The 25,871-nt window shown below is 38.5% G+C and overlaps 1 protein-coding gene across 1 annotated transcript in view; it reads right to left on the bottom strand.

Annotated features, from left to right (window-relative positions):
- clcn1b (chloride channel, voltage-sensitive 1b) overlaps positions 1–21,706 on the bottom strand; it is an 87,831-nt gene extending 66,125 nt beyond the window's left edge. The window contains exon 1 of the mRNA XM_062063777.1: positions 21,591–21,706. Coding sequence (XP_061919761.1) covers positions 21,591–21,641 — 51 coding nt within the window. The 5' untranslated portion in view covers positions 21,642–21,706. The remainder of the gene's footprint in view (positions 1–21,590) is intronic.
- Positions 21,707–25,871: the final 4,165 nt, after the last annotated feature.

The following is a 25,871-nucleotide window of genomic DNA, read 5'->3' as shown; positions in this document are numbered from 1 at the left end:
CTCCCGAAATGTGTTTGTCATTCTTGTTTGGTGTGGGTTCACAGTGTGGCGCATATTTGTAACAGTGTTAAAGTTGTTTATACGGCCACCCTCAGTGTGACCTGTATGGCTGTTGATCAAGTATGCCTTGCATTCACTTATGTGTGTGTAAAAGCTGCATGTAATATGTGGCTGGGCCGGCACGCTGTTTGTATGGAGGAAAAGCTGACGTGACGACAGGTTGCAGAGGACGTTGAAGGCAGTGCCTTTAAGGCACGCCCTCAATAATGTTGACCAGGAGAAATTCGGGAGAATGGTTGCCCCGGGAGATTTTCGGGAGGGGCACTGAAAATCGGGAGTCTCCCGGGAAAATCGGGAGGGTTGGCAAGTATGAGTATTAGCTGTGAATGCGGTGTTACAGCGGCATTGTATAATACCGGCGGGCCAGCTCTAATGTTAATTTGATATTGCCTCAAGGGCCAAATAAAATTACACGGCGGGCCAAATCTGGCCCGCGGGCCAGAGTTTGACACCCATGCTCTACATTATTATTACATTACTTCATCAAATTGATGTAGTTGTTAGTAGTACATTCAATTGTATTTGTCTTTAATACTTCTTATTTGACAGTTGTTTTGCTTTTTTAAAGGCATTACATTGAATTTTGATTTCAGATGCAAGTGTTTTGAGTTGAGAGCTGCGTTAAAAACGACGACTTTCCAGACCAGCGAAGTGCAGTGAATGGAAGTGAAAAATGTGGGAAAAGACATTGAAAGCTACATTTGTATCTCAGCTGTCAACCTCGTATTTGCATTGGCGCCGTCATGTGACCTTGAGTGCCGCTTACAGAGCACCCCAAGGTGACCTCTGCGCCGCTTTCACACGCTTGCGGACGCAGAATCGTACGTTTTTCTCTATTGGCCGCTTATTGTCGTGCCCTTTTACTCCACCTGATAATCTCAACACTGAACATGAAAGTGGTCGGCTCTCGCGCTTTATTAAATGACGACTTTTTGAAGCGCACGCTGTAAGACACACACACACAACAGTCCTGCGGAGGAATGCAAAGCTGCTCATGTTTAATCACTGCTGCTGAGCTGTCAGGAGCTTTGAATCTCTTCACGTTTGGGGGACAAACTGTAAGTGAACCAGGTGTTTCACACAAACGCACACACACACACACACACACACACGCAAAGCCAAGCGGACTAGCGGTGACTAATAGATGCAGTGCTGGAAGATCAGCGTGACCTTCAGAGTTAATACAAAGCTGCTTTATGGAGGTCTATGCTGCATATTCATATTTCTTTATGTTTATGCGAGCTACATAGACGCTAAGTGTGTGTGCGTGTGTGTGTGTGTGTGTGTGTGTGTGTGTGTGTGTGTGTGTGTGTGTGTGTGTGTGTGTGTGTGTGTGTGTGTGTGTGTGTGTGTGTGCGTGTGTGTGTTTTCTCAGGCCTTACAACAACCTTGTGCCGTAGCACAAGGTTAATGATCAAATCTGACCCACTCACTGACAGATAGATCAGGAGATTACCCCCAACGGCCACCCGCACGCACACAAAGACACACACACAAACACATTCCAACCAGTACCCATATTGCCTACACTAATTAACAGCACAATAATAGTGCCAAACACTGCTCAAGCTGTCATGTTCTAATTAAGGCGTGCCTGCCGGGCAAAAAACAGGAAAAGGTACATTTTGCTGTGCTATGTACAAGCCTGCAGACAAGATCGAGGGAAAACGATCCCATTTTCGACTATTGAATACCATACTGACCAGACTATAAGACATAAAAAGTCTGAAAATGTCAGGTTGATATAAGCAAGATGAATACCCTTTTTTATTTCAATCAAGCAGTTATTTCACTAAAGCAGTGATTCTCAAACTGTGGGCTCCATCTAGTGCAGCGCTGGGCAAATATTTTGACTCGGGGGCCACATTGAAAAAAAAAATGTGTCTGGGGGGGTATGTGTGTATGTGTGTATACATTATATGTACAGATTTAGCTGTAAAAATCTGCTGTACAGTATTTCATTTCATTTCATTTATTTAATTTCGACAGGGCACATTAATCAACACTTGAATAAACAGTGTAAATGCGGCGGACTTAGCATAAATGCTCATTTTCCGCCGTAGTCCCAAGGCAGTATGTGTGGGTTTTTTTCAGGAACATTAATACCAAAAGTCACAATGTCGGATAGAATTCTAAAAACGTTATGACAGACCACCTCAAAAAAAACCGAATGGAATTTTACAGTTTTTTACTGAATGGGACACCCAAAATGTACATTAAAATAAAGACAGTGGGATTTACAATATTAACTATGAACAATAAAACACTGAATATTAACAACATTGTTGCGTTTTGTCATTTCCCTGCCGTCTCTTTTTTGGTGTCTGTTTTTTCTTCCGTCAATTAGTCCCCAGCAAGGCACACCTGCAACAAGTCTCCAACCAGTACTATTTAAGCTCGTCACCGACAGCTGGTCCCTGCCGATTATTGTCTCCTGCACCTCCCACGTGCATGTGCCTGATTCACTTCGTCCTGCCTGGTATTTTGTCTCTCCTTATTCCTGAAATTCCTCACCTCTTTGTGTTTGCTTCCTAGCCTCCCTGAGGTAAAGAGGATTTAGTGTTGGACCTTTTGTTGAGCTCAGTGCGCCCTGACCTTTTCCCCTGCCGACCACTGAGAGACCTGCTTTTGTTTGCTTATTCATGGTGTGCACTTCTGCCCCATCGCTTTTTGTTACACTTTTTGGACTCATTAAATTGTTTAACATTTTGTAATTCTACCTCGCCTCCCGTCTCTGCATCCTGGGGTCACCTCCTTGATCAAATCCTAACAAACATATGAACATCGCTCTTTTACTTCTCAGACCAGCTCCTCGATGGTTGTGTATCTTTTACAATCAAGCAAAACACAGCAAAATATGAATGCAAAGGGTAATAAACACTTACAATATGATATGTTATCACGTAAAAATTTGCTTCCGCATCTCTTTCTGACACACACGTTTCGGGCTGGCTGCTCTGAAAACAAACCCCGCCCACTCTGCATTGTTCCTGGTCTGAGCTGCTGTGACGTAGATTACCGTAATAACTTGTGTAACACTCAAAAGCGCAGATTTCGACCATTGAAATATTTTCTATAGTTCAAGACTTACGGTCATTTAAAAACAGCACTGCACATCATAATGGCGGCGACAGTTTCGATGTTAAAGGTCTAAAATAATTATGTAGAACGTCCGACAGGTCGGATTGAAAATGTTAACAGGCCGCATGTGGCCCGCGGGCCGTATTTTGCCCAGATCTGATCTAGTGGTACGCCATAGAATCACTTGATTAAAATGCAGTGTTTTATTTGACTATATCCAAACACAGTGTCACTGTTCAAACTGTGTGTAATGTTGCAGTGGCTAAAATATTAAATACAATTGTTAAATAAATCCTCTGCCTTGTTTGAATGAATACTTAGGCCTACTACGCTACTGTATTATAATGTTGGTCATTATGGCGGTACATGGAGAGCAAAGTGTTTTCTGAGGTGGTACTTGGTGAAAATAGTTTGAGAAACACTGCACTAGAGAGCGTTATTTAAAATGTTATTGCTTCTCTTAAAGACATCTTCAATTTTGTCAATACGTTTATCACAACACAAAAATAAAAAGGCTTTAAGTCAATACACTATTAAATACACGCATGAATCTGACAAGATCCAAAAATTCTGCTGTTTTCAAAGACACCGACTGGAGAGACCAGACCTCCGCCAAGGCCAATCAACCGTAAATACCCATGCATATGCATGTCATTGTTGCTTGCAGTGGTGCAGAAGAGAGCTAAAATTTTGCTCTAAATAACCCCAGAAAAATATATTAAATATTATCTAACAAATATAAACACATTACATGTTTTATCAATATGATTTTATTCATATATATATATTATTTTAAGATTATTTTATTAGTTAGTTTAGTTTAGTCTTTATTTGAAGGGACAATGTACAGAAACATTAAGCTCAAAGACAGATATGTTCTGTACCAGATTATAGCTAAATAGCTCATTTCCATCTGCAGTCCCTGGCTACCTAAATTAAAGGGATACAAAAATCATGCAATAAAATTATGACAATAAAATCATACACAAGTATTAAGGAAAAAGTCATAAAATGCCCTTTCATGGACACATACTTAATATACAATACAACCACACCTCATTTACATCATCACACAAAGACAATACATGCTTTTGTTCACATCTGTCATCATTTGTAAAAACAACCATGATTTTAACACACACACCTCACACCTATCATATCTCAGTGCCACAATACAGTACTGAGAGCTAATATTTAGCATCAACTTACCACAAAATATTGAGGCTGCAGCTGTACATTATTTTTTAATCGAGTAAACATCGATTAATTTTTTTCGACTAATCGAGTGATTGGATGAAAAACACTTTGTAGCCTCAGTGCATTACATTTTACTTTTAAAATATGTGCCTTAATGAAATAATTCATACACTGCTGTTTGCCGCCACACAGATCACAGCACCGACACACTATGCTCTTTTCTAATTGAATTCATTGTTGTAGCTTTACAAAATACAATTAATAATAACTATTATTACTAGTAAATCAATTTCCAAATTAAATAAATATTAATATTTTACTACTGTGTTACACATTTTGTACTATGTACTTTTAAATGTGGAAAAATCCTTAATTTTAAATAAAGTATGTCTTTATCATAGCTCAATACAACAAAAATGCACAATTAAGTAATAACTACGATTAATATTAAAACTAGTTAATAAAATTAAAATTAAAATATTTAAAATTTTTAAAAAGTGTTTTTTTTTTTAATCTTAATTACCGCGAATATGGGGCTATTTAAGTAAACTTTAATTGATGGTTGTTTTTTTTTAATCAGCATAACTACAATGACAATAATAATGATAATAATATTTAATCAAATACAAATATAGCATGCATGCAAAGCCAGCATTTTTTTTTACACCTAATGAGTATATTGTACAAAAAACTCGACGAGCCTCGACCTTACCAGAAACTGATCTAGGTTCAGAACCGTCTCAAAAGTGTTGATCCGCTCGCACATCGTTCCCTCCGGCCTTCCTCCACGACTGCTGCAGACTTTCTTGACGCTCCCTAACATTGCGTATAATAACCTCTCCTGATATCACAGCCTTAAATCTATCCTTCATTTTTGCCATGGCGACAGACGTACAGTACACAAGACCACTGGACTTTGTTACCTGCCTGCACACACCGGAAAACCCAGTGAGTGACAGGTATGACCCCCCCCCCCCACTAACACACACACACTGAGGTTAATGCGGACACTTGAAGCTTGGCAATAAAGTGTCAGCAGCTCTTAATTCAGACTGCGGCCAGAACTTAATGAAAATAATACTTGCTGACTGAGAAGAGACATGCTGACATTGTGAAGCATGGAGGGAACTTTGGCGACGGAGGTGAGGAAAAACTCCCTCAAACGAAGAGGGATCATTGTGATAATAGATTTCACTACTGTAGTTACCTGGGGTCCAAAACATTCTCACATAAGACTGTACGAGATGGTTTGCTTTAGACTTTTAGGGAAGATTTTTCAATGTCAATGCAAGAAGTGCTATTATTTTTGAAGATTTTTTGGTCAAATGTCAATTTCATAATTTTTGTGTCTGTACTGATTGAAATTATTGGTCATTTACAACTTCTTTAGCAGCATTTTTGTCTCTCAGCGAGCATAAGAACTTGAATTATATTAAATGACCGTCCAATCCAACATGGCTGACGTAGTTGGGTTGAAAGGTTATATTGCTACACACCTATATGCTTGTCATTCAGATTTTCGGGAAAGATCCGTTATATGTCGATGAAAGAACTGCATTTATTTTAAAGGCTACTGAAGTGAATTAATTAACTCATATTACGTTCTACATATGGCGAAGGTTCATATTCACCTTGGAAAAAGCAAACCACCAAGATTAAGTAAATAGTGGTATTTCAGTTTGAACACATAAATAGATAAGATAAGTTAATAGATTGGATCACTTCTCGTAGGAAAAGAGGCTCTAATTGGGACTTGGAATGCAAAAGTGATAACCATATCCTTGAGAAAAGACTACGTGTTTAGCTCAACGTCATCATTTGATATATGACTTAAAGCAGTTGTTTTCCAGACACTTACACACAAAAATCTCCTTTTATGGTCAGGATGCGCTCTCCTGACTTAGCACACACACCCAGAGACAGAAAGGAGGAATATAAAAACTGATGGTTTGGCTTCTCCAGTTAGGAGTCCTTCATTTTTTGACCTAGGCTCCTCCAGGTACTGCAGACCTGTTTGATGACGCTTGCTTGTAATAAAGCAACTTTTTGTTCAGCAAAGCGTCTCCGACGTCTTTTTTGATACAGCCGCACTGCTGTGTCGCCCTCCTGCCCGGGAGAAGGTGGCGAGACCGGAAATACATTTCACTATTTGACAGAGTAAGGCTGGGGAACTGGAGGTCCGAGGTCAATCTTACTAAAGTCACCTTTCTGAACACATCTTTAATTTCTGAGCAAGAACCCCATTGATTAGGAATAAAATCATGTCCCAGATGCACAAGGTACCTGGGGTCAAAGGTCTTTATTGCTTACATTATATTTTATAAACACATCTTCATCCTGTCAAAACAACAACCCTGTTTTTTGAGAAATCATGCTCTGATTACTGCTTTGCACACTCTTGGCATTCTCTCGATGAGCTCCAAGAGGAAATGGTTTTCACTTCACAGGTGTGCTTGAAGCTCATCGAGAGAATGCCAAGAGTGCGCAAAGCAGCAAAGTGTGGCTATTTTGAAGAAACTCGAATATAAAACAGTTTTTTTGTTAAGTACGTAACTCCACATGTGTTCATTCATAGTTATGATGCCTTCAGAAGACAATCTACAATGTAAATAGTCATGAAAATAAAGAAAACACATTGAATGAGAAGGTGTGTCCAAACTTTTGGCCTGTGCTGTAAATACTGTATATATACACTACCGTTCAAAAGTTTGGGGTCACCCAAACAATTTTGTGGAATAGCCTTCATTTCTAAGAACAAGAATAGACTGTCAAGTTTCAGATGAAAGTTCTCTTTTTCTGGCCATTTTGAGCATTTAATTGACCCCACAAATGTGATGCTCCAGAAACTCAATCTGCTCAAAGGAAGGTCAGTTTTGTAGCTTCTGTAACGAGCTAAACTGTTTTCAGATGTGTGAACATGATTGCACAAGGGTTTTCTAATCATCAATTAGCCTTCTGAGCCAATGAGCAAACACATTGTACCATTAGAACACTGGAGTGATAGTTGCTGGAAATGGGCCTCTATACACCTATGTAGATATTGCACCAAAAACCAGACATTTGCAGCTAGAATAGTCATTTACCACATTAGCAATGTATAGAGTGTATTTCTTTAAAGTTAAGACTAGTTTAAAGTTATCTTCATTGAAAAGTACAGTGCTTGTCCTTCAAAAATAAGGACATTTCAATGTGACCCCAAACTTTTGAACGGAAGTGTACACTTTTTTTTTTTTTTTAATGAATCGTCATCCGAGTAAAAAGTCAAGCCTAACTTTAAAACTCATCGTGGCAAAGCAGTAATCTTATTCATTTTCAAAAAACATCCCACCCAAAATGACAAGGGTTAGCTGAGGTGAGAGGTCAGCTTGTTAGTCTCTTCGTGGTCACCTCAATCAGCATGTTGAACACATCTTCAACTTTCATATCAGATTAAGAACCCTATTGATTGTGAACTACATCTGCTACAATGGTACCACAGGGCAAAGTTCACCATTGCAAGTTTTTTTGTTATATGCTCTTTTCTTACTGATAATCTTCAAACTTTCTTCAATCATGTTAGAGAAAGAGCCTTGCGGATTTTGAAATGCTGCGCCACCCAAGATGATCAATTAGGCAAATTCACATGTCAACTTAAGTGTGCCTAATTAGGTCCATATTGATTTTGAAAAGCTAAATGCCACAGGTGTCAAACTCAAGTCCCAGGGGGTCACATCATTTTATATGACCCACTAAAGCCTGGAAATAGTATGTGTGAAAATGTTTTCTTTTTTTTACTTAATGTGCATCCATCCATCCATTTTTCTACCGCTTGTCCCTTTTTGGGGTCTGGGGGGTGCTGGAGCCTATCTCAGCTGCATTCGGGCGGAAGGCGGGGTACACTCTGGACAAGTCGCCACCTCATCGCAGGGCCAACACGGATAGACAGACAACATTCACACTCACATTAATAATGGAACAAATATTATTTTTTGTGGATGTATGGATCTGCCTTTTGGCTGTGGCCATGTTTGCACCGGAGACCACCTGGTGGCTCTCTGCCACACTGGAGTTCGAAGAGACTAAAGAGACCGGGGAAGATGTGGAGAAAGAAACTAGTGTTGATTATCTTGATTATTGTCTCCCTGGACTGATTCTTGCTCATTTGTGGGCGGTTGCTTTGTAGGGTCTGTTCTGTGCGCAATATGTATTACTTTGCTAATTTTTGTTTTACTTTTGTAGCTGTATATAGAAATGGCGCCGCTGACAGAGGCAGGTGATTGCATCGGCTCTGTTGACTTTTAATGTATTTTATGTCTTTTGTGTTCTTTAAAGTTTTCAACGTGTTTTCATAGGTTATAATTTATTTTGTGGAGTTTTTGTATCTGCACTGCAACTACACATTGTGGGACGAATAAAGTGTATCCTATCCCAAACATTTTTTTTTTTAAACTAAAAATGAATACTTAAAATCCGCTTTATTTATGATTTCAAAGCAAGTTATACAGGGCCACTCCAGGTAAAATTAAGCAGAATTTATTTTTTTACACACACACTTGTTATTTCATATGTTGACCAGAGGGGGAGCACTTTTAAAACCGACACAGTCAACTGTCAACAGTCAATTTTTTTAAATTAATTTTGGCCAAAGGAGGTGCATTTCAATTTCTTACACACACTTATTACATATGTTGGCCAGAGGGGGAGCACTTAAAATGTATTACACACACTTGTTATTTCATATGTTATACAGAGGGGGAGCACTTTTAAAGTTAAAGTACCAATGATTGTCACACACACGCTAGGTGTGGTGAAATTATTCTCTGCATTTGACCCATCACCCTTGATCGCCCCCTGAGAGGTGAGGGGAGCAGTGAGCAGCAGTGAGCAGCAGCGATGGCCGCGCCCGGGAATCATTTTTGATGATTTAACCCCCAATTCCAACCCTTGATGCTGAGTACCAAGCAGGGAGGTAATGGGTCCCATTTTTATAGTCTTTGGTATGACTCGGCCGGGCTTTGAACTCACAACCAACCGATCTCAGGGCGGACACTCTAACCACTAGGCCACTGGTCAGAACTAAATGGGTCAATTTGAAAAATCCCTCCTTTTTAGGACCACCCTAATTTCAATAGATTTCACCACCAGGGGTGCAAATGAGACACTCTCTATCAGATGCAATGGTTTTCCGTATTGGGACCATGATTTCAGTCCTAACTTGTTCACCGGTCCTCATATGGAAGGTAATTTTCCTTGTTAAGTCTCAAGAAGGGTAGCAATACAAGAACACACACACACACACACACACACACACACACACACACACACACACACACCTGCAATCCATCCAATCCCTAAAGGGACACATTTAGGGCCTGTCCGACAATTGGATATTGTGTAACTCTTTTAAAAAATCTTTAAAGGGAGCCCCGACGAGGAACCCCTTTAAAGGGTGCCAACACCTGCTTGAAGGTAATGTGTCATATCATGAATAGGTTTTTTTTGCTTTTCGCCTTCCTTTCTCTCTCTCTCTCTCTTCCGGCCAAAGCGTTCCCCTGTGCCCCCTCTCGCCATCCATGCGGGCCCCTCCTCCCCTGAGGTGAAACCTTACTCGTGGGGTAAATTTAGCAGCAGTGTGACCCAATGTCCACTGACACACTTCTCCACACCTCTTTCTCTCTCGTTTGTCTCCCTGACAAGCGCTGCTGCCTCCCAGGAGGCCCTCAGCGCTGAGAGACGCAGCGTGCTAACCTTTCGCCCAAAACAATGACGAGTTATTTGACGTGGCCGAGCTGCTGACGGCGCAGCGTTTCGTTTATTCGCGACTCCTCCCTCGCTCCCGAGGTCGCGGGCGTATCACGTGGACTTTTAATGGCTTAATCGCCCGCATGGCAGTCGTGCTGGCAGGTGAACATTATCCCTTCGCTAGCATGTAACATTTGAGACTTACGAGATCCATTTCGCCGCTGATGACAGCCTCGTCGCCACCTTGAACAACCCTTGTTTTTGTATGACGGATAAAAAGCTGCCGGCTTTGTCCCTGTGGAGGTCAGGGGTCAAGCAGGGCTCTGTAGCTTGTGACTTCACACAACTTGACAGCACCATCACACAGAGAGCTGGTTCATTTTGTAGTAATTTGTCATTTTTCCTGCGGTAAGATGCTCAAAAACAGAGCAGGGGACTGGTAAAACCATGGCATAATAACGTAAAAATAAAGACAACTTCAGATTGTTTTCTTTGTCTCACTTTGGCCAAAAATAGAGCAAGTACATTCTGAAAATTGACATACTACAAATAATTATCTTGGCAAAACAATTGACGTAAGTTGAAAACTCTGAGGAAAAAATTGGGGCAGTTTCAAAAACACCATGAAGAACACAATGAACTTAGATTTTGTCTCAGTGTTTTTACAAAGCCATTAAACTTTAAGCCAGGGGTACCCAAACTTTTTGACTCGGGGGCTGCATTGGGTTAAAAAAAATTGGCCGGTGGCCAGGCTGTTTGTGTATATATATATATATATATATATATATATATATATATATATATATATATATATATATATATATATATATATATATATATATATATATATATATATTTTTTTATATATATATATATATATAAAAATATATATATATATATATATATATATAAAAATATATATATATATATATATATATATATATATATATATATATAAATATATATATATATATATATATATATATATTCCTCACGCACTAATTGACTAAAAGAGTGCGCACTTGTCACAAGCTCGCCCTTGTCACGACGTGGTTTTCGCTTACTGCGGGGTCGTTCTCCCAGGAAGGCAAACGGACGACTCCGGACAGGACTTGCAGGTAGGAACATGATTTAATTTTAAGAAACAATCAACAAGATACAAAACAGAAAACAACCCGAAGGCAAGCGTGCCTATCGCATGCGGAAGCTAAGGCAAAAACCTAGGACATGAAACTATAGACACGAACCTCACGAAACTGTGGCATGAAACAAACACGAAACTGTGGCATGAAACCAATACGAAACTGTGGCATGAAACAACTAGCATTAACTATGGCATAGAACAAACACAAAACTGTGGCATGAAACCAAGCTAAGGCAAAAACCTAGGACATTAAACTATAGACACGAACCTCACGAAACTGTGGCATGAAACAAACACGAAACTGTGGCATGAAACAACTAGCATTAACTATGGCATAGAACAAACACGAAACTGTGGCATGAAACCAATACGAAACTGTGGCATGAAACAACTAGCATTAACTATGGCATAGAACAAACACAAAACTGTGGCATGAAACCAATAATGACGCCAGGACGACTGACTGGCAAAGGCAGGCTTAAATAGTCCTCTGATTAGAAGCAGGTGCATGTCCCGAACACCAGAGGCAGGTGAAAATCATAAGTAGCCATGATAACTAAAACAAACTCAGATGTCAAACAGGAACTAAAAGAGTCCAAAACTAACAGAACATAACAAAAAGATGATCCGGACCATGGATCATGACGGCCCGACACTGATGTCACGTTATCGATGGGAAAATGCATTTTTAGACAATATGATTTGCCTGAGTAGCTAGGAGACCCCGAGAGTAAAAAGCGGTAGAAAATAGATTAGAAAGGACAAATTAAAAAAACAAAAACTTGAGAATTCCCACGAGCCGCAGTTTGCCGGGTATTTGTTTTTCTATACTTTTATTGTAATATTTTCAGAATGAGTTTGTTCTATTTTTGGCCAAAGTAAGACAAAGAAAACAATTTGAAGTTGTCTTTATTTTTTAGTTTCAATGCCATGATTTTAATAGTCCGCTAAAATGAGTTGGACACCCCTGATCTACAGTATTACAGTATATGTAACAAGCTGCAGCAACATAAAAAAAAGGGCAGCATAAAATAGAGAGTAGATCCAGCAGAAAATAGACATTATAAACAAAAAAAGGTAGCTAACATATAAGCGGTCGGAAAAAAAACAAAAAACTTGAGATTTCCCACGGGCCGGATTTTGGACGCTGGCGGGCCGTGTTCACCCATAGTTTGGGGACCCCTGCTTTAAGCACTTCCTTTTTAGCATTCTAACGTTGGCAGTTTATTATAAATGTTTGGAAAAGCAACTGATTGTTTTCACAAACTGCCGCATTGGTGAAATCCGCATACTGCCACAACACATTCATTTATCATCATTCATATATTATAGTTAAACATGGTGTCAGTTATCAAAACAACACCATAGCTTTGTGATGTGGCTTTTGTGAACACAGCCTGCCGGGACTTAAGACCTTGTTTTAGACTTACACAAACTTTAATGATCCACAAGGGAAATTGTTCCACACAGTAGCTCAGTTATAAAGGATGGAAAGTGTAAGGATGGAAAGGATAATGCAGGTATAAAGACTAAAAATGTATTGTAGTAGCAATATAAAATATAACATATATGTAATATTTACATATTATATATACACAGTATATGATATATACTGATATATTATATTATATTTTTATATAATATATACAATTTATAACAATTACCATGTACAACATTACAGTATATGTAACAGCTGCAGCATAAAATAGAGAGTAGATCCAGCAGAAAATTTACATTATAAACAAATTTTAATTATTCCACCTTCTGTAGCCTTTGTTCCGTGTTCATATTCTTGTCTTTGTGTTTCTTAGACGTTTCTTAAGTATATTCTTCCATTACAGCCACACTACCTCCATACATGTTTGCCTTTTACCTCCGTGAACATGTACTCTGCCTCCCACCTGGCTTGAAACCCCCTGTTCTCAGAGTGCACTTCCCGTTTAGCCATTGTTGGGGAGGAGGGTTGCTGAAAGTTGACATCTGCCCTGAACGCTGACGAATAATGAAGCCGAGGCCCACTTGCGGCCCCGCAGTGAGTTCGCGGGCTACCGTTGCATTGTGGGGAATGGAGTATCGGTGCGTGCAAAACCGCCGCAGGTGGCTGTGGCCTGCGGGCCGGTTCTAATACTAATCAAATATAATCCCAGGGGCCATAGATCATTCAGTCGCAGGCTGGATCTGGCCCGCGGGCCTTGACTTTGACATAGAGCAGTGGTCCCCAACCACCGATTGGTACCGGGCCGCGCAAGAAATAAAAAAAAAAAAATAATAATAATACTTTTTTATTTTTTTATCTTTTTAAATTAAATCAACATAAAAAACACAATATATACATTATATATCAATATAGATCAATACAGTCTGCAGGGATACAGTCCATAAACACACATGATTGTATTTCTTTATGAAAAAAAAAATAATAATAATAATAATAATTCCCCCCCCCGGTCCGTGGGACAAATTTTCAAGCGTTGACCGCTACTAAAAGGTTGGGGACCACTGACATAGAGGATGCCAAAAATGCACTACCTGCACCTGAAAATAGATTACATGTTTTAAAGCTGTTAGTGTTAAAGAATACGGTAAATTGTTTTTATGATGTATCAAAAACATAAAAGCAGTTGTAAGTTTGCTACACAAATAGCATCCAGAACGTATTCACAGCCCTTCACTTTTTATGTTACAGTCATATTCCAAAATGGAATAAATAATTTTTCATCCTCAAAATTCTACACACAATAGCCCATAAAAAACAATATGAGAAAGTTTTTTTTTGGTTTGTTTTTTTTTAGAAATGTTTGCAAATTTATTAAAAATGAAAAAAACAGAGAACTCACATGTAGATAAGTATTCACAGCCTTTGCCATGAAACATAGGAGGAATATAATCTTAGAGAAAAATGTAATTTAAAACATTTGTACGCACGTACAACACTTAAGACCTTCAGTATATCAGTATGTGGAATTAAATTATGAAATGGATTAAGCAGAGAAATCAAATAATGTACTAATATGACTCACTTCAAGAAACTCTTCAAACTTAAAGTGTTTACAAAGTACAAAGAAGAAGAACCATGATGAACTTTCTGAATTTATTTCATCCATCCATTCATTTTCTAGATCATCTTATTTATCTCAACATTTGAAATATAACCTACTTCACTAATTATTATTTATTTATTTTTATTGTTATTAGTTATGGAGTAGATTGTGAATAAATTGAGAACAGGAAGTGAACAAAAGTTTTTGCAATTGCTATGTAAAGGAAAAGAGGTAGGACTAAATAAGCTCTGCTTCTTCCTACTCCTTCGAACATGTTGAATAGAGGAACTGGAAATTGGGATGTATCATGTTGTATGCATGCATGTTCCTAATAAACACAAACTCAAGCACAAACGTGAGATAAAGTGCATCCCGTTTCAACTGATCATCCTTGAGATGTTCCTGCTTAATTGGAGTCCACCTGTGGTAATTCAGTTGGTTGAACATGATTTGGAAAGGCACAAACCTGTCTTTATTTAAAGTCCCACACTTGACTAAGCAAGCATGAAGTTAAAGGCATTGTCTGTAAGCTGCCGAGACAGGATTGTCTCGAGGCACAAATCTGGGGAAGGGTACAGATAAAATCCTCCATCATCCGTAAATGGAAGAACTTTGGAACCACCTGGACTCTTCTTAGAGCTAGTCGGTTGTCTAAACTGAGCCTTCAGGGGAGAAGGGCCCTAGTCAGACCTAAAACCAGGTGGTCATTTTGTCAGAGTGGCCAGACAGAAGCCATTTTTTAGTAAAACGTTTGCCAACATGCACATGAAAGACTCTCAGACCATGAGCAAAACAATTCTTAGGTCTGATGAGACAAAGATTGAACTCTTTGGCGTGAATGCCAGGCGTCATGTTTGGAGGAAACCGGGCACCGCTCATCACCAGGCCAGGACCTTCCCTACAATGAAGCATGGTGGTGGCAGCATCATGCAGTGGGGATGTTTTTCAGCGGCAGGAATGAGAGACTAGTCAGGAAAGAGAGAAAGACAAATGCAGCAATGTACAGAGACATCCTGGATGAAAACTTGCTCCAGAACAATCTTGAAAACAAGACTGGGGCGATGGTTTATCTTTCAGCAGGACAACGACCCTCAGCACACAGCCAAGAAATCAAAGGAATGGCTTCAAGACAACTCTGTCTATGTCCTTGAGTGGCCCAACCAGAACCCAGACTTCAATCTGATTGAACTTTTCTGGAGAGATCTGGAAATGGGCGCGTACTGACGCTTCCCATCCAACGTGATGGATCTTGAGAGGTGCTGCAAAGAGGAATGGGTGAAACTGCCCAAAGATAGGTGTGCCAAGCTTGTGGCATCATATTCAAAAAGACTTGAGGCTGTAATTGTTGTCAATCAACAAAGTATTGAGCAAAAGCTGTTAATACTTATGTACATGTGGTTTTCGTATTTTTTATAAATTTGCAAACATTTATTATGAGGTATTACGTGCAGAATTTTGAGGACAAAAATACATTTTTTCCATTTTGGAAATAGGGGAAAAGTGAAGCGTTGTGAATATTTTCCGGATGCACACCACATGTTTTCCACTACTATATTCAAGAATGAACGGGAACCTACAAGAACCACCTGGGGTTTCAGTAATAAAGTGAAAAAAAAAATGGTTTGTTTTTAAATTAGATGCCTTATAATGCAACAATGTGTTGCTATGTACAGTATATCAAATATATTAGGAACTTATACAGCTGTAATATGTGTTGTTTTGTTTACATACACAGGAACATAATAAGAAAAAAGCTGCAATATGCGCATAAATAAATAAGAAACTACAGAATAAGTTTTAAAAAAAACTGTAAATGTAGATTCTGTTTATGTATTTTACATTTAACAAACAATATACCACGTGTCAAACTCAAGGCCCGGGGGCCAAATCTGGCCGACCACATGATCTAAAGTGGACCGCCCGCATCATTTTATGTGTTATATGTTAATTTATGTGGTCTGCCACATCATCTATGTAGCCTGCAAAAAAGGCTGGAAATAACAAAGCACTTTCTGATTAAATGCATTTATCATTCTTTCAACTTTGACAGAAAAATGTACTGCATCCAACTGCATATGTTGTTTACTTGAATATGATCTGATCCTGCAACAAGCAAAGCAATTTATCCATCAACTTGTTAGTAAAAATTATAGTAATTAAAATGAGTTTCCTATGCAAATTGTGTAACAAGGCTATTACATATTTACAAAACCCTAAAACCAGTGAAGTTGGCACGTTGTGCAATTCGTAAATAAAAAGAGAATACAATGATTTGCAAAAAAGTTGGCACAGGGACATTTTTAACAACACTCAGTAAACGTTTGGGAACTGAGGAGACCAATTTTTGAAGTTTTTCAGGTGTAATTATTTCCCATTCTTGCTTGATGTATTGCTTAAGTTGTTCAACAGTCCGGGGTCTCCGTTGTGGTATGTTAGGCTTCATATTGCGCCACACATTTTCAATGGGAGACAGCCAGCAGCATTTCTGGGTGTTGTTGATAAATGGCTTTCGCTTTGCATAGTAGAGTTTTAACTTGCACTTACAGATGTAGCGACGAACTGTAGTTACTGACAGTGGTTTTCTGAAGTTTTCCTGAGCCCATGTGGTGATATTCTTTACACACTGATGTCGCTTTTTGATGCAGTACTGCCTGAGGGATCGAAGGTCTGTAATATCATCACTTACGTGAAGTGATTTCTTCAGATTCTCTGAACCTTTTGATGATATCACGGACCGTAGATGGTGAAATCCCTAAATCCTTTGCAATAGCTTGAGAAATGTTGTTCTTAAACTGTTGGACAATTTGCTCACGCATTTGTTCACAAAGTGGTGACCCTCGCCACATCCTTGTTTGTGAATGACTGAGCATTTCATGGAAGCTGCTTTTATACCCAATCATGGCACCCACCTGTTCACAATTAGCCTGTTCACCTGTGGGATGTTCCAAATAAGTGTTTGATGAGCATTCTTCAACTTTCTCTCTTTTTTGAAACATGTTACAGGCTTCAAATTTCAAATGAGATAATATTTGCAAAAAATAAAGTTTTCCAGTCGAACATTGAGTATCTTGTCTTTGCAGTCTATTCAATTGAATATAGGTTGAAAAGGATTTGCAAATCATTGCATTTTGTTTTTATTTACGATTTACACAACGTGCCAACTTCACTGGTTTTGGGGTTTGTATAATCATATATATTCGCTGTTACATGTGACCCTCTGAGAGCAGCCATAATTGCGATGTGGCGCTCAATATAAAATAGTTTAACATCTCTGCACTATAGGCTAACACTAGCTAGCAAATAAATATTATTTCATAAAGACAAGCGGTAGAAATGTATGGATGAATGGTATTAAATGGCTAAAGTGTCACAAAAGAGCAATCAGAAATTCAGTGCAATAGAGGAGAAAATAATATTTATGTATTTATGTAGAGTCACATATGTGAACAATAATCAACTACAAACATAAATTTCTGCGGAAATTATATAGTGTAGGAATGCTGAAAAGCTGAACTGAAATTCTAACATTTAACAGCACGCAAGCCAGATAGTGCACAAGTAACCAAATATATGACTCTTGGGAGTTTACTTGAAAAATGAGTAAAAAAATGCTAATGTACTAACACGCCAATGTTAGCATGCTAAAAGTTAACACGTGTGAAATAAAATATTTAACTCAGAGGCGTATACCGGCAAAAATTTGCTAAAAAAGCTAGCTCGCTAATATTTTATTATTTCACGCATGTTAACTGTTATCATGCTAACAATTGAATAACATTATCAAGTAGAGTTGCCAACTCCCTGAAAAATTAAAAAGGGATTTTTTTTTTTTTTTAAGTTTTACAAATACAGTTGTCCTTGCCACAAAAAAATGTGCATTTTTTTAAATGCAATTAAAAATGCAATTTTTTAATTGCATTAAAAAAATAACATTTTTATTTAAATTTTAATCTCCAATTTTTGGTTCATAAATTAAGCATTTTCAACCATACAAATGGCTAAATACACAAAAATATATAAATATTACAGTAGTATTGGTCACTAGGGAAGACCAAGCCGATCAGAGTGAGCTATTCAGTATTGTGGCCACTGATTGGCTTAGCCTCAGCTAGCCTTATAATATTGGATTTAAAGAGTATAAAGCTGACGAAAGTGTGTTATTTCATGTCTAGAACAGTGGTTTCAAACTTTTTTCAACAAGTACCACCTCAGAAAACACTTGGCTCTTCAAGTACCACCATAATGACCTACAATAAAATACAGTAGCGTAGTAGACCAAAGTATTCATTAAAAACAAGTCAGAAGTTTTATTTAATAATAAAGTATATTTAATATTTTTGAGGACAGTAACATTACACACAGAACTGTGTTTGAATATTTAATTAAATGATTCTTTGCGTACCATTAGATGGCGCCCACGTACCACTAGCAATATGCGTACCACAGTTTGAGAATCCCTGGTATAGAGGTTTCTTATAATGTTGAAAAACGTATTTAGAAAGTCTTAAACAGTTTTTTTTAGGCTGTAGCTATGAAAATATTTGATTTATAATTAATGACTCCTACTTTGCGAAATTCACTAATTGCAGTCATGTCCGGAAGAAATTAAGAGCTATAAATTAACGACAGCTTTAGTGTTTTAGAAAAAAAAAGAAGGAATTATTCGGACATGAAAAATAGATAGAATATTTTGCAAGTGTAATGGTTTGATTGAGATGAAAACATTGGAAGGAGATACCAGGCAAAAAAAGGGTCAAGATCAATTAGAATAGATGCACACTTCTAAGAAAAGGTACACTTTACATTAAACACTGACTATTTCTACTTTACAACATTTTGTCACATTATTTTTCCCGCCACAAAATGTTCCAAATCCATAATTCAGGTTATTTTGTGAGTTTAGTATATGAAAATAATAGATTTTAAGAATCCTTTACAGAGCCATAACTAAAATGATTTATCAATATGCTCCTTTAAAACAGGGGTAGTTAACACTTTTTGACCTAGGGGCCCTACTTCTCCACTACATAGGGTCCCGTGGCCCACTCAAATATTAACACTGAATGAGTAATTGTACTCTTTTTTTTTTAAATCGTATACAATATTATATCTAAAGTTTACAATCTTGTCAAATTATATGAAACCATGTGTTGACCACAAATATTATTTAACACACAAACCTTAGGCTCAAGTCTGGCTGATTAGAAAAATAAAAACCAACCAAATATACTGCATAAGAAGGGACTCATAAATAAATGACGGAAAAATAAATTAGCATACAATTATGTTGTGCCAAAATAAATCAACTAAATTAATAATGAATATGTTACCTCACTAAAGTGTGCATGAAAATACAGCTTTGCCACTTAAGTCATCATTTTTGCGCTTAAGAAACGTTTCTATAAGCTTTAGCTCTACTTCTTCTGTTTGTTTGAGATTGTCATTACTGACACAAGTGGTGAAAAAGTGTATTACAACTGAATACCGCTGCCACCCATATGGATCACAGCCGTGAATAAGATATTTATTGATGGCCCAATAGTGGGCCTGTGCCTTATGGTCTAAAAACACTGTTGTAGACCGCTCGCAGACCAACAATGGGCCCCGACGACCCTATGTTTTAGAAACACTGCTTTAAAAAAATCCCTATCGTCATCCAAAAAGGCAAACACTTTACAATGTGTGATGTCATCCTCCAGGAAACACACTGATTCATTCCCTACCACACAGGATCTGTTGTCTTTGCTGCAAAAGCAAACTTGTATGGCTTATAGTTCCTCTCATGCTCAAAAACCTGCCTGATGTTGAAAGAGCCATATTGGACCACAAATACCAAAAAGTAATCTGTCTGGAGCCGAAAAAATTAAAAGACTTATGTAAGTGTTATAATGAAGGCAACACATGATCTAAGTAGCTAATTAGCTATATTAGCCCACTATCAACATGACTATGTGTCCCAGGCTGATGCAAATCTTCATTGACAGATATGTTGAAATATAATATTTATTCTACACATTTGTACAACATTAGTAAAACTTCTCAGAAGATGAGGTAACTCTTAGAATGACCAAAAGGTATAGATGTGTCCAAGTTAAAGGAAACGGCAGGCTGTCTTCTTCTAATGGATTTATTACAATCTTTGCAAGCTGGGTAATGTTTGCTGTGGTCTGGAACAACATGGCACACAAACAACTATCAGAAATGCAGCCAATATTTCATACGGATAATGTGCCATGAAACATGTAAATAAACTAAATACACAGAGGACATAAGTAAAGGAAATTAAATATACCTACAAACGAGGCATAATGATGCCATATGTACATACAGCTAGCCTAAATAGCATGTTAGCATGGATTAGCTTGCAGTCATGCAGTGACCAAATATGCCTGAGTAGCACTCCACACAAGTCAATAACATCAACAAAGCTCACCTTTGTGCATTCACGCACAGCATAAAACGTTTGGTGGACGAAATGAGACAAAGAAGGAGTGGCATAAAACACATATTTCTGTGGCAGAGTCGGAGAAAGTTATACATATAAACAAACTGTTGAGTCACAGTCCACACAATGGTGAGTTCAAGGGTTGCTGAAATTAGTAGGACAAAAACGGCACTCGCCAAATACTCTCATCAGTGAAGCATAAACACAAACCTATTAAACAGTAGGCTTTCGAAAAATTAGGAAGGTTTGTGTCGTGTTTGTACTCCTACAGAAACCACATTACAACAAAAACGTATTTTTCACCCCATGTCCATACACTTTTGAAAAAGCTCCATGGAGCCACCAGGGCGCCACTAAAGAGCCGCAGGTTGTTGACCCCCGTCTTAAACCAAACTAGTAAACAGCCTCTTGAACATTCTGGGATTTCTGGATTGGGTCGACTTAAAACTTAAATCGTGTACTACTCAAAAAAAATGACATGAGCATTTTTTTTAAAAAAGAAAAGGAAAAAGTGGAGCATATTGTGACTTCACCTCAACATGCGCCTCCTAACCTGTCTGCTCAGGTTTCTTGCATATTTGGTATTTATAACCGACGACAGCAGCTTGAGGAGACGCACGGATAGAAGACCAAGCGACTTTTAGTTAAGGACAAAATCTGCATTGCAAAGTAGGGGAATGAGATAAACAGTGATGACAATGCTCAGGAAGTGTCTCACAACGTGGGCGTGGATGAAACAGACATGCAGACAGGTGGCCGGGGGACAAGTTTGCAAGAAAACCGATGGATCGCCGGGGTAGAGACAGAAGGGCTTTGGAAAGGGTTGAGGAGGAGGAAGAGGTGGCACGGGTGGAAGATGGAGAATAAGCAAGAAGGTAGAGGAAGATGTGGAAAGACCTACCAAGGTCTGTTGGTACCTCAGAGCCTTCCTTTGCGACGCATCTGCAGCCATTGACACGCTGTCAGTGATCCAAAAATAACCTCGCCGGACACCCCAGCATTTTCACTGGCATGGACCACCACACACACACAGTCCCACTTAAAACAACATGCAACTAACCACAAACTGTTTCACCGCTCATTTAAACACACACACACTCCAAAAAGATAGTTGTGGACGCCGTCGTGGTCTCCAAGTGGTCCAGAAGCTGAGGGACATCCGGGACGAGCCGGGCGGGATCGGACAGGCGGACAAAGCAGAGCAAAGCCATCTGATGAAGCAACGAAGGACACTTTCCTTTATTAGAACTGCAGACACCTAATCACACACACACACACACACCCACACACACACACACACACACACACACACACACTTGTTGCTCCCTGCCAGCCGGCCATTAGAGGTGTTTGCTGGATGGACTGAGCTCGTTCGGATGGGGTGGGGTGGGGGCGACGGTGGGGGGGGGGGTTTGTTGGAAGGGCACAGCACCCCAGCAGCCTCCCTCCTTCCCCCCCATTGGGCTGCCCCTGCAACGTGAGCAGGAGGATGCACACGACACCCCCGTGACAGCTCACACCTTTCCAGCCAATGATGCGGCTCCCCATAACGCTCACATATACTGCGCCAGTAAATCACCCCCACACACACACCCCGAAAGTGCCAAAAGGTATTGCGACGCAACAAAGTGCCAACCACACACACACACACACACACATACGCACAACTCTGTCCTGGCTGCTCGGTACAATATGGATACTGCAACAACACCTCCCTTTACTCTTGTTGTAACCCAACTAAGCATTTAACTTTGACAATGATATGGAGTGCATGACAAAATACAAAACCAAATGTTGCACTCTTTGACAACATGGAGTTGTTGTTCACAGCACGATATACCGCTTAGTCAGCATTAATAGCACTGAGGAGTTGACTGTAAACAACAACATGGAAAATGTAACGCTTATACCAGGGGTCGGCAACCCAAAATGTTGAAAGAGCCATATTGGACCAAAAATACAAAACAAAAATTTGTCTGGAGCCGCAAAAAATGAAAAGCCTATATTAGCCTACTATCAAAATGACTTTAAAAGTCTTACGCAAGTGTTATAATGAAGACAACAACATGACATAAGTGTCTATATTAGCTATATTAGCTTACTATCAAAATTACTTTAAAAGTCTTACATAAGTGTTATAATGAAGGCAACACATGACGTAAGTGTCTATATTAGCTACATTAGCCTACTATCAAAATGACTTCGTGTCGCAGGCAAATCTTCGTTGGCAGAAATGTTGAAATTGAATATTTATTCTACACATTTTTACAACATTGGAAACCATTAGTGTCCAGCTCCACTAATGGACATTGGAGTGTTACTTTCAAAGGCAAAATTAAAGTATTGCTAGAAACATAATTTTATATGGGACTTTATTGTATTATATGTATAGTACATGTCCCAAAAAGAAAAAAGCATAAAACACCACCAAAATTAGAGATATTACAAGTCAAAGTGATGAAGCTTAGTGTTACGCTCATGACTTGGTGAAACTAAACATTACCCTATAAGATGAAGGCAATTGCATTTTATTGATATTTGAAATGTATTCAATGTTTATGAATGAATATTTAAATATACTAAATGTAAAAAAGGGAATAAATATTCCAAATAAGATCATTAAATGAAATCTAGTTTGGTTACGCCATCATGAGCGCAACACAAGGTTGTAAAAGTTTCATCTACAATTCTAAATAAGATGTCAAAAGCAAACTGAAATCAAATACACACAGCTTAAAGATTAATCAATGCCTATTTAAATTTAGTAATACATAAATATGATGATTTATCAAAATATAAAAGAAATATACCTGAACAAAACGCTCATGATGGTTACACCAAAAAGTAACGCTATGAATCGCGTTTTTCCAAGTTTTTGGGGCATTTTTATGCTATTTCCAAGCATCTCCTTTTATTATCGTTGATTTTAAATGGTCAAACTAATGCATATTATATATGCATGCCCTAGTAAACAAAACAAAAAGTCATATTTATTTTGATTGTTACATTTTGAAGTACATTTGTGCAGGTGGGTGCGAATGTACCCATTACCAGAGCTGTACACATTAGTAAATCAGAGGCTACTCAGAAGGTGACATAACTCCTGGAAATTACTGGCCTTTGATGGCCAAAGGTATAGATGTGTGTCCAAGTTAAGGCTGTCTTCTTCTAATGGATTTATTAAAAATTTTGCCACGCTACGTAATGTTTGCTGTGGTCTGGAACAACATGGCACACAAACAACTATCTGAAATGCAGCCAATATTACATACAGATAATGTGTCATGAAACATGCCAAACTAAATTATATACAAAGAGGATAAAAGTAAAGGATATTAAAGTTCACCTTTGTGCATTCATGCACAACATGAAACTTTTGGTGGACAAAATGAGACAAAGAAGTAGTGGAAGATTTTACATGTAAAAAAAAAACTGTTGCGTCACAGTCCACACTATGGTGAGTTCAAAAACTGCAGAACTTAGTAGGACAAAGTGATGTTCACCAAATACTCTCATCAGTGAAGCATACACACAAACATATTAAACGGTGGACTTTCTAACAATTGGGAAGGTTTGTCTCATGTTTGTCCTCAAACAAAAAACATACTAAAACAAAACAATTATTTTCCCCCCATCTTTTTCTATTTTCAATCCTTTTTTAAAAATGCTCCAGGGAGCCACTAGGGCGGCACTGAAGAGCCGCAGATTGCTGACCCCTGGCTTATAGCAACGTTTTACACGCATGCAGCGGAACCGTAGATAAAGCTGTTAGATGCTGACCGCTCATCATACTTCAAATAAAGCGAGTGCTATCTTGTGAAGTTACCACCCAAAGGTTGCCTACAGCCACATCCGTTAATGTCAATGCATTCTGACCTGGCGCTAATGAGAAAAACCTTACATGTGTGTTCCACACACATGTATACTTTTGGTCATTCTAAGACAATCATTTCCAGGAGTTATCTCACCCTCTAAGAAGTTTTAGTAATGTTTTCCAATGTTGTAAAAATGTGTAGAATAAATATTATATTTCTGTCAACGAAGATTTGCGTCAGCCTGTGACACATAGTCATTTTGATAGTAGGCTAATATAGCTAATATAGACACTTACATTATGTGTAACACTTATATAAGACTTCCAATTTTTTGCGGCTCCAGACAGATCACGTTTTTTTATGTTTGGTCCAATATGGCTCTTTCAACATTTTGGGTTGCCGACCCCTGTCTTAGCCGGACGAGTTGTGTCGCGCCATCATGACAAGCACAAAGTCAGACACATGCAGATCCCCCCCTAACCCCATCGCGCTTTGTGGGCCACACGCCAGTGCATAACAGTCTAATCTCACAGCTCCACCGTCAGCCAGCAAGAAATGTATTACTGCGACCCCCGCACATGTGATGCCTTCTCAATGGGATTACATGTTATACATGTTTATTTAATGCCAATCCATTTTTATTCAAAAAGGTATAATTTAGCTGTTTTCCATTCATGTTAATGGGAAAAAGAAATGAGGAGCAGAACTATTGTGGAGTGAAGTAGTTTCCTGTAGGTCCCTTTTGAGATAATTTGTGTCTTCACTCTCCTTACCTTGTTGCCATCAGATAAAAAAGTGTAGGACAGGGGTGTCAAACTCATTTTAGATCGGGGGCCACATGGAGAAAAATGTACTCCCAAGTGGGCCGGACTGGTAAAATCACGGCAAGATAACTTAAAAATAAAGACGACTTCAGATTGTTTTCTTTGTTTAAAAATAGAACAAGCACATTCTGAAATTGTACAAATCATAATGTTGTTGGGTGTTTTTTTTTACACTTACCTGTTGCGCTTAATAGTGTATATACCGTACTTTATTTGTTATTATTTATATTTTCTGAATAACAAAAAAATTATATCAAAATCAATTTACAGTATGTTGTTTATGTAGTTTGATCATTTTCCTCGACTGATGTACGAACATCATGTGGTTTATTTTGTACGTATGTAGCATCATCTACAAAGATACAAAGCTATTGCGACATCCAGTGTAAAGAAAGTGTAAAAGAAAGTGCATCTCTACCCTCCATCAAAACCGCACTAAAAGAACACCTCCAGGCAACTACAACCCTAGACTAACACCCTCCCCCGGATTGTAAATAATCAAATATAAATAATCAAATGTATATACCGTATTTTTCGGAGTAT

Source organism: Entelurus aequoreus, linkage group LG11, assembly GCF_033978785.1.
Source record: "Entelurus aequoreus isolate RoL-2023_Sb linkage group LG11, RoL_Eaeq_v1.1, whole genome shotgun sequence".
NCBI lineage: Eukaryota > Metazoa > Chordata > Actinopteri > Syngnathiformes > Syngnathidae > Entelurus > Entelurus aequoreus.
The sequence above is the reverse complement of the archived record's forward strand: the minus strand, read 5'-3'. Positions and strand labels throughout refer to the sequence as shown.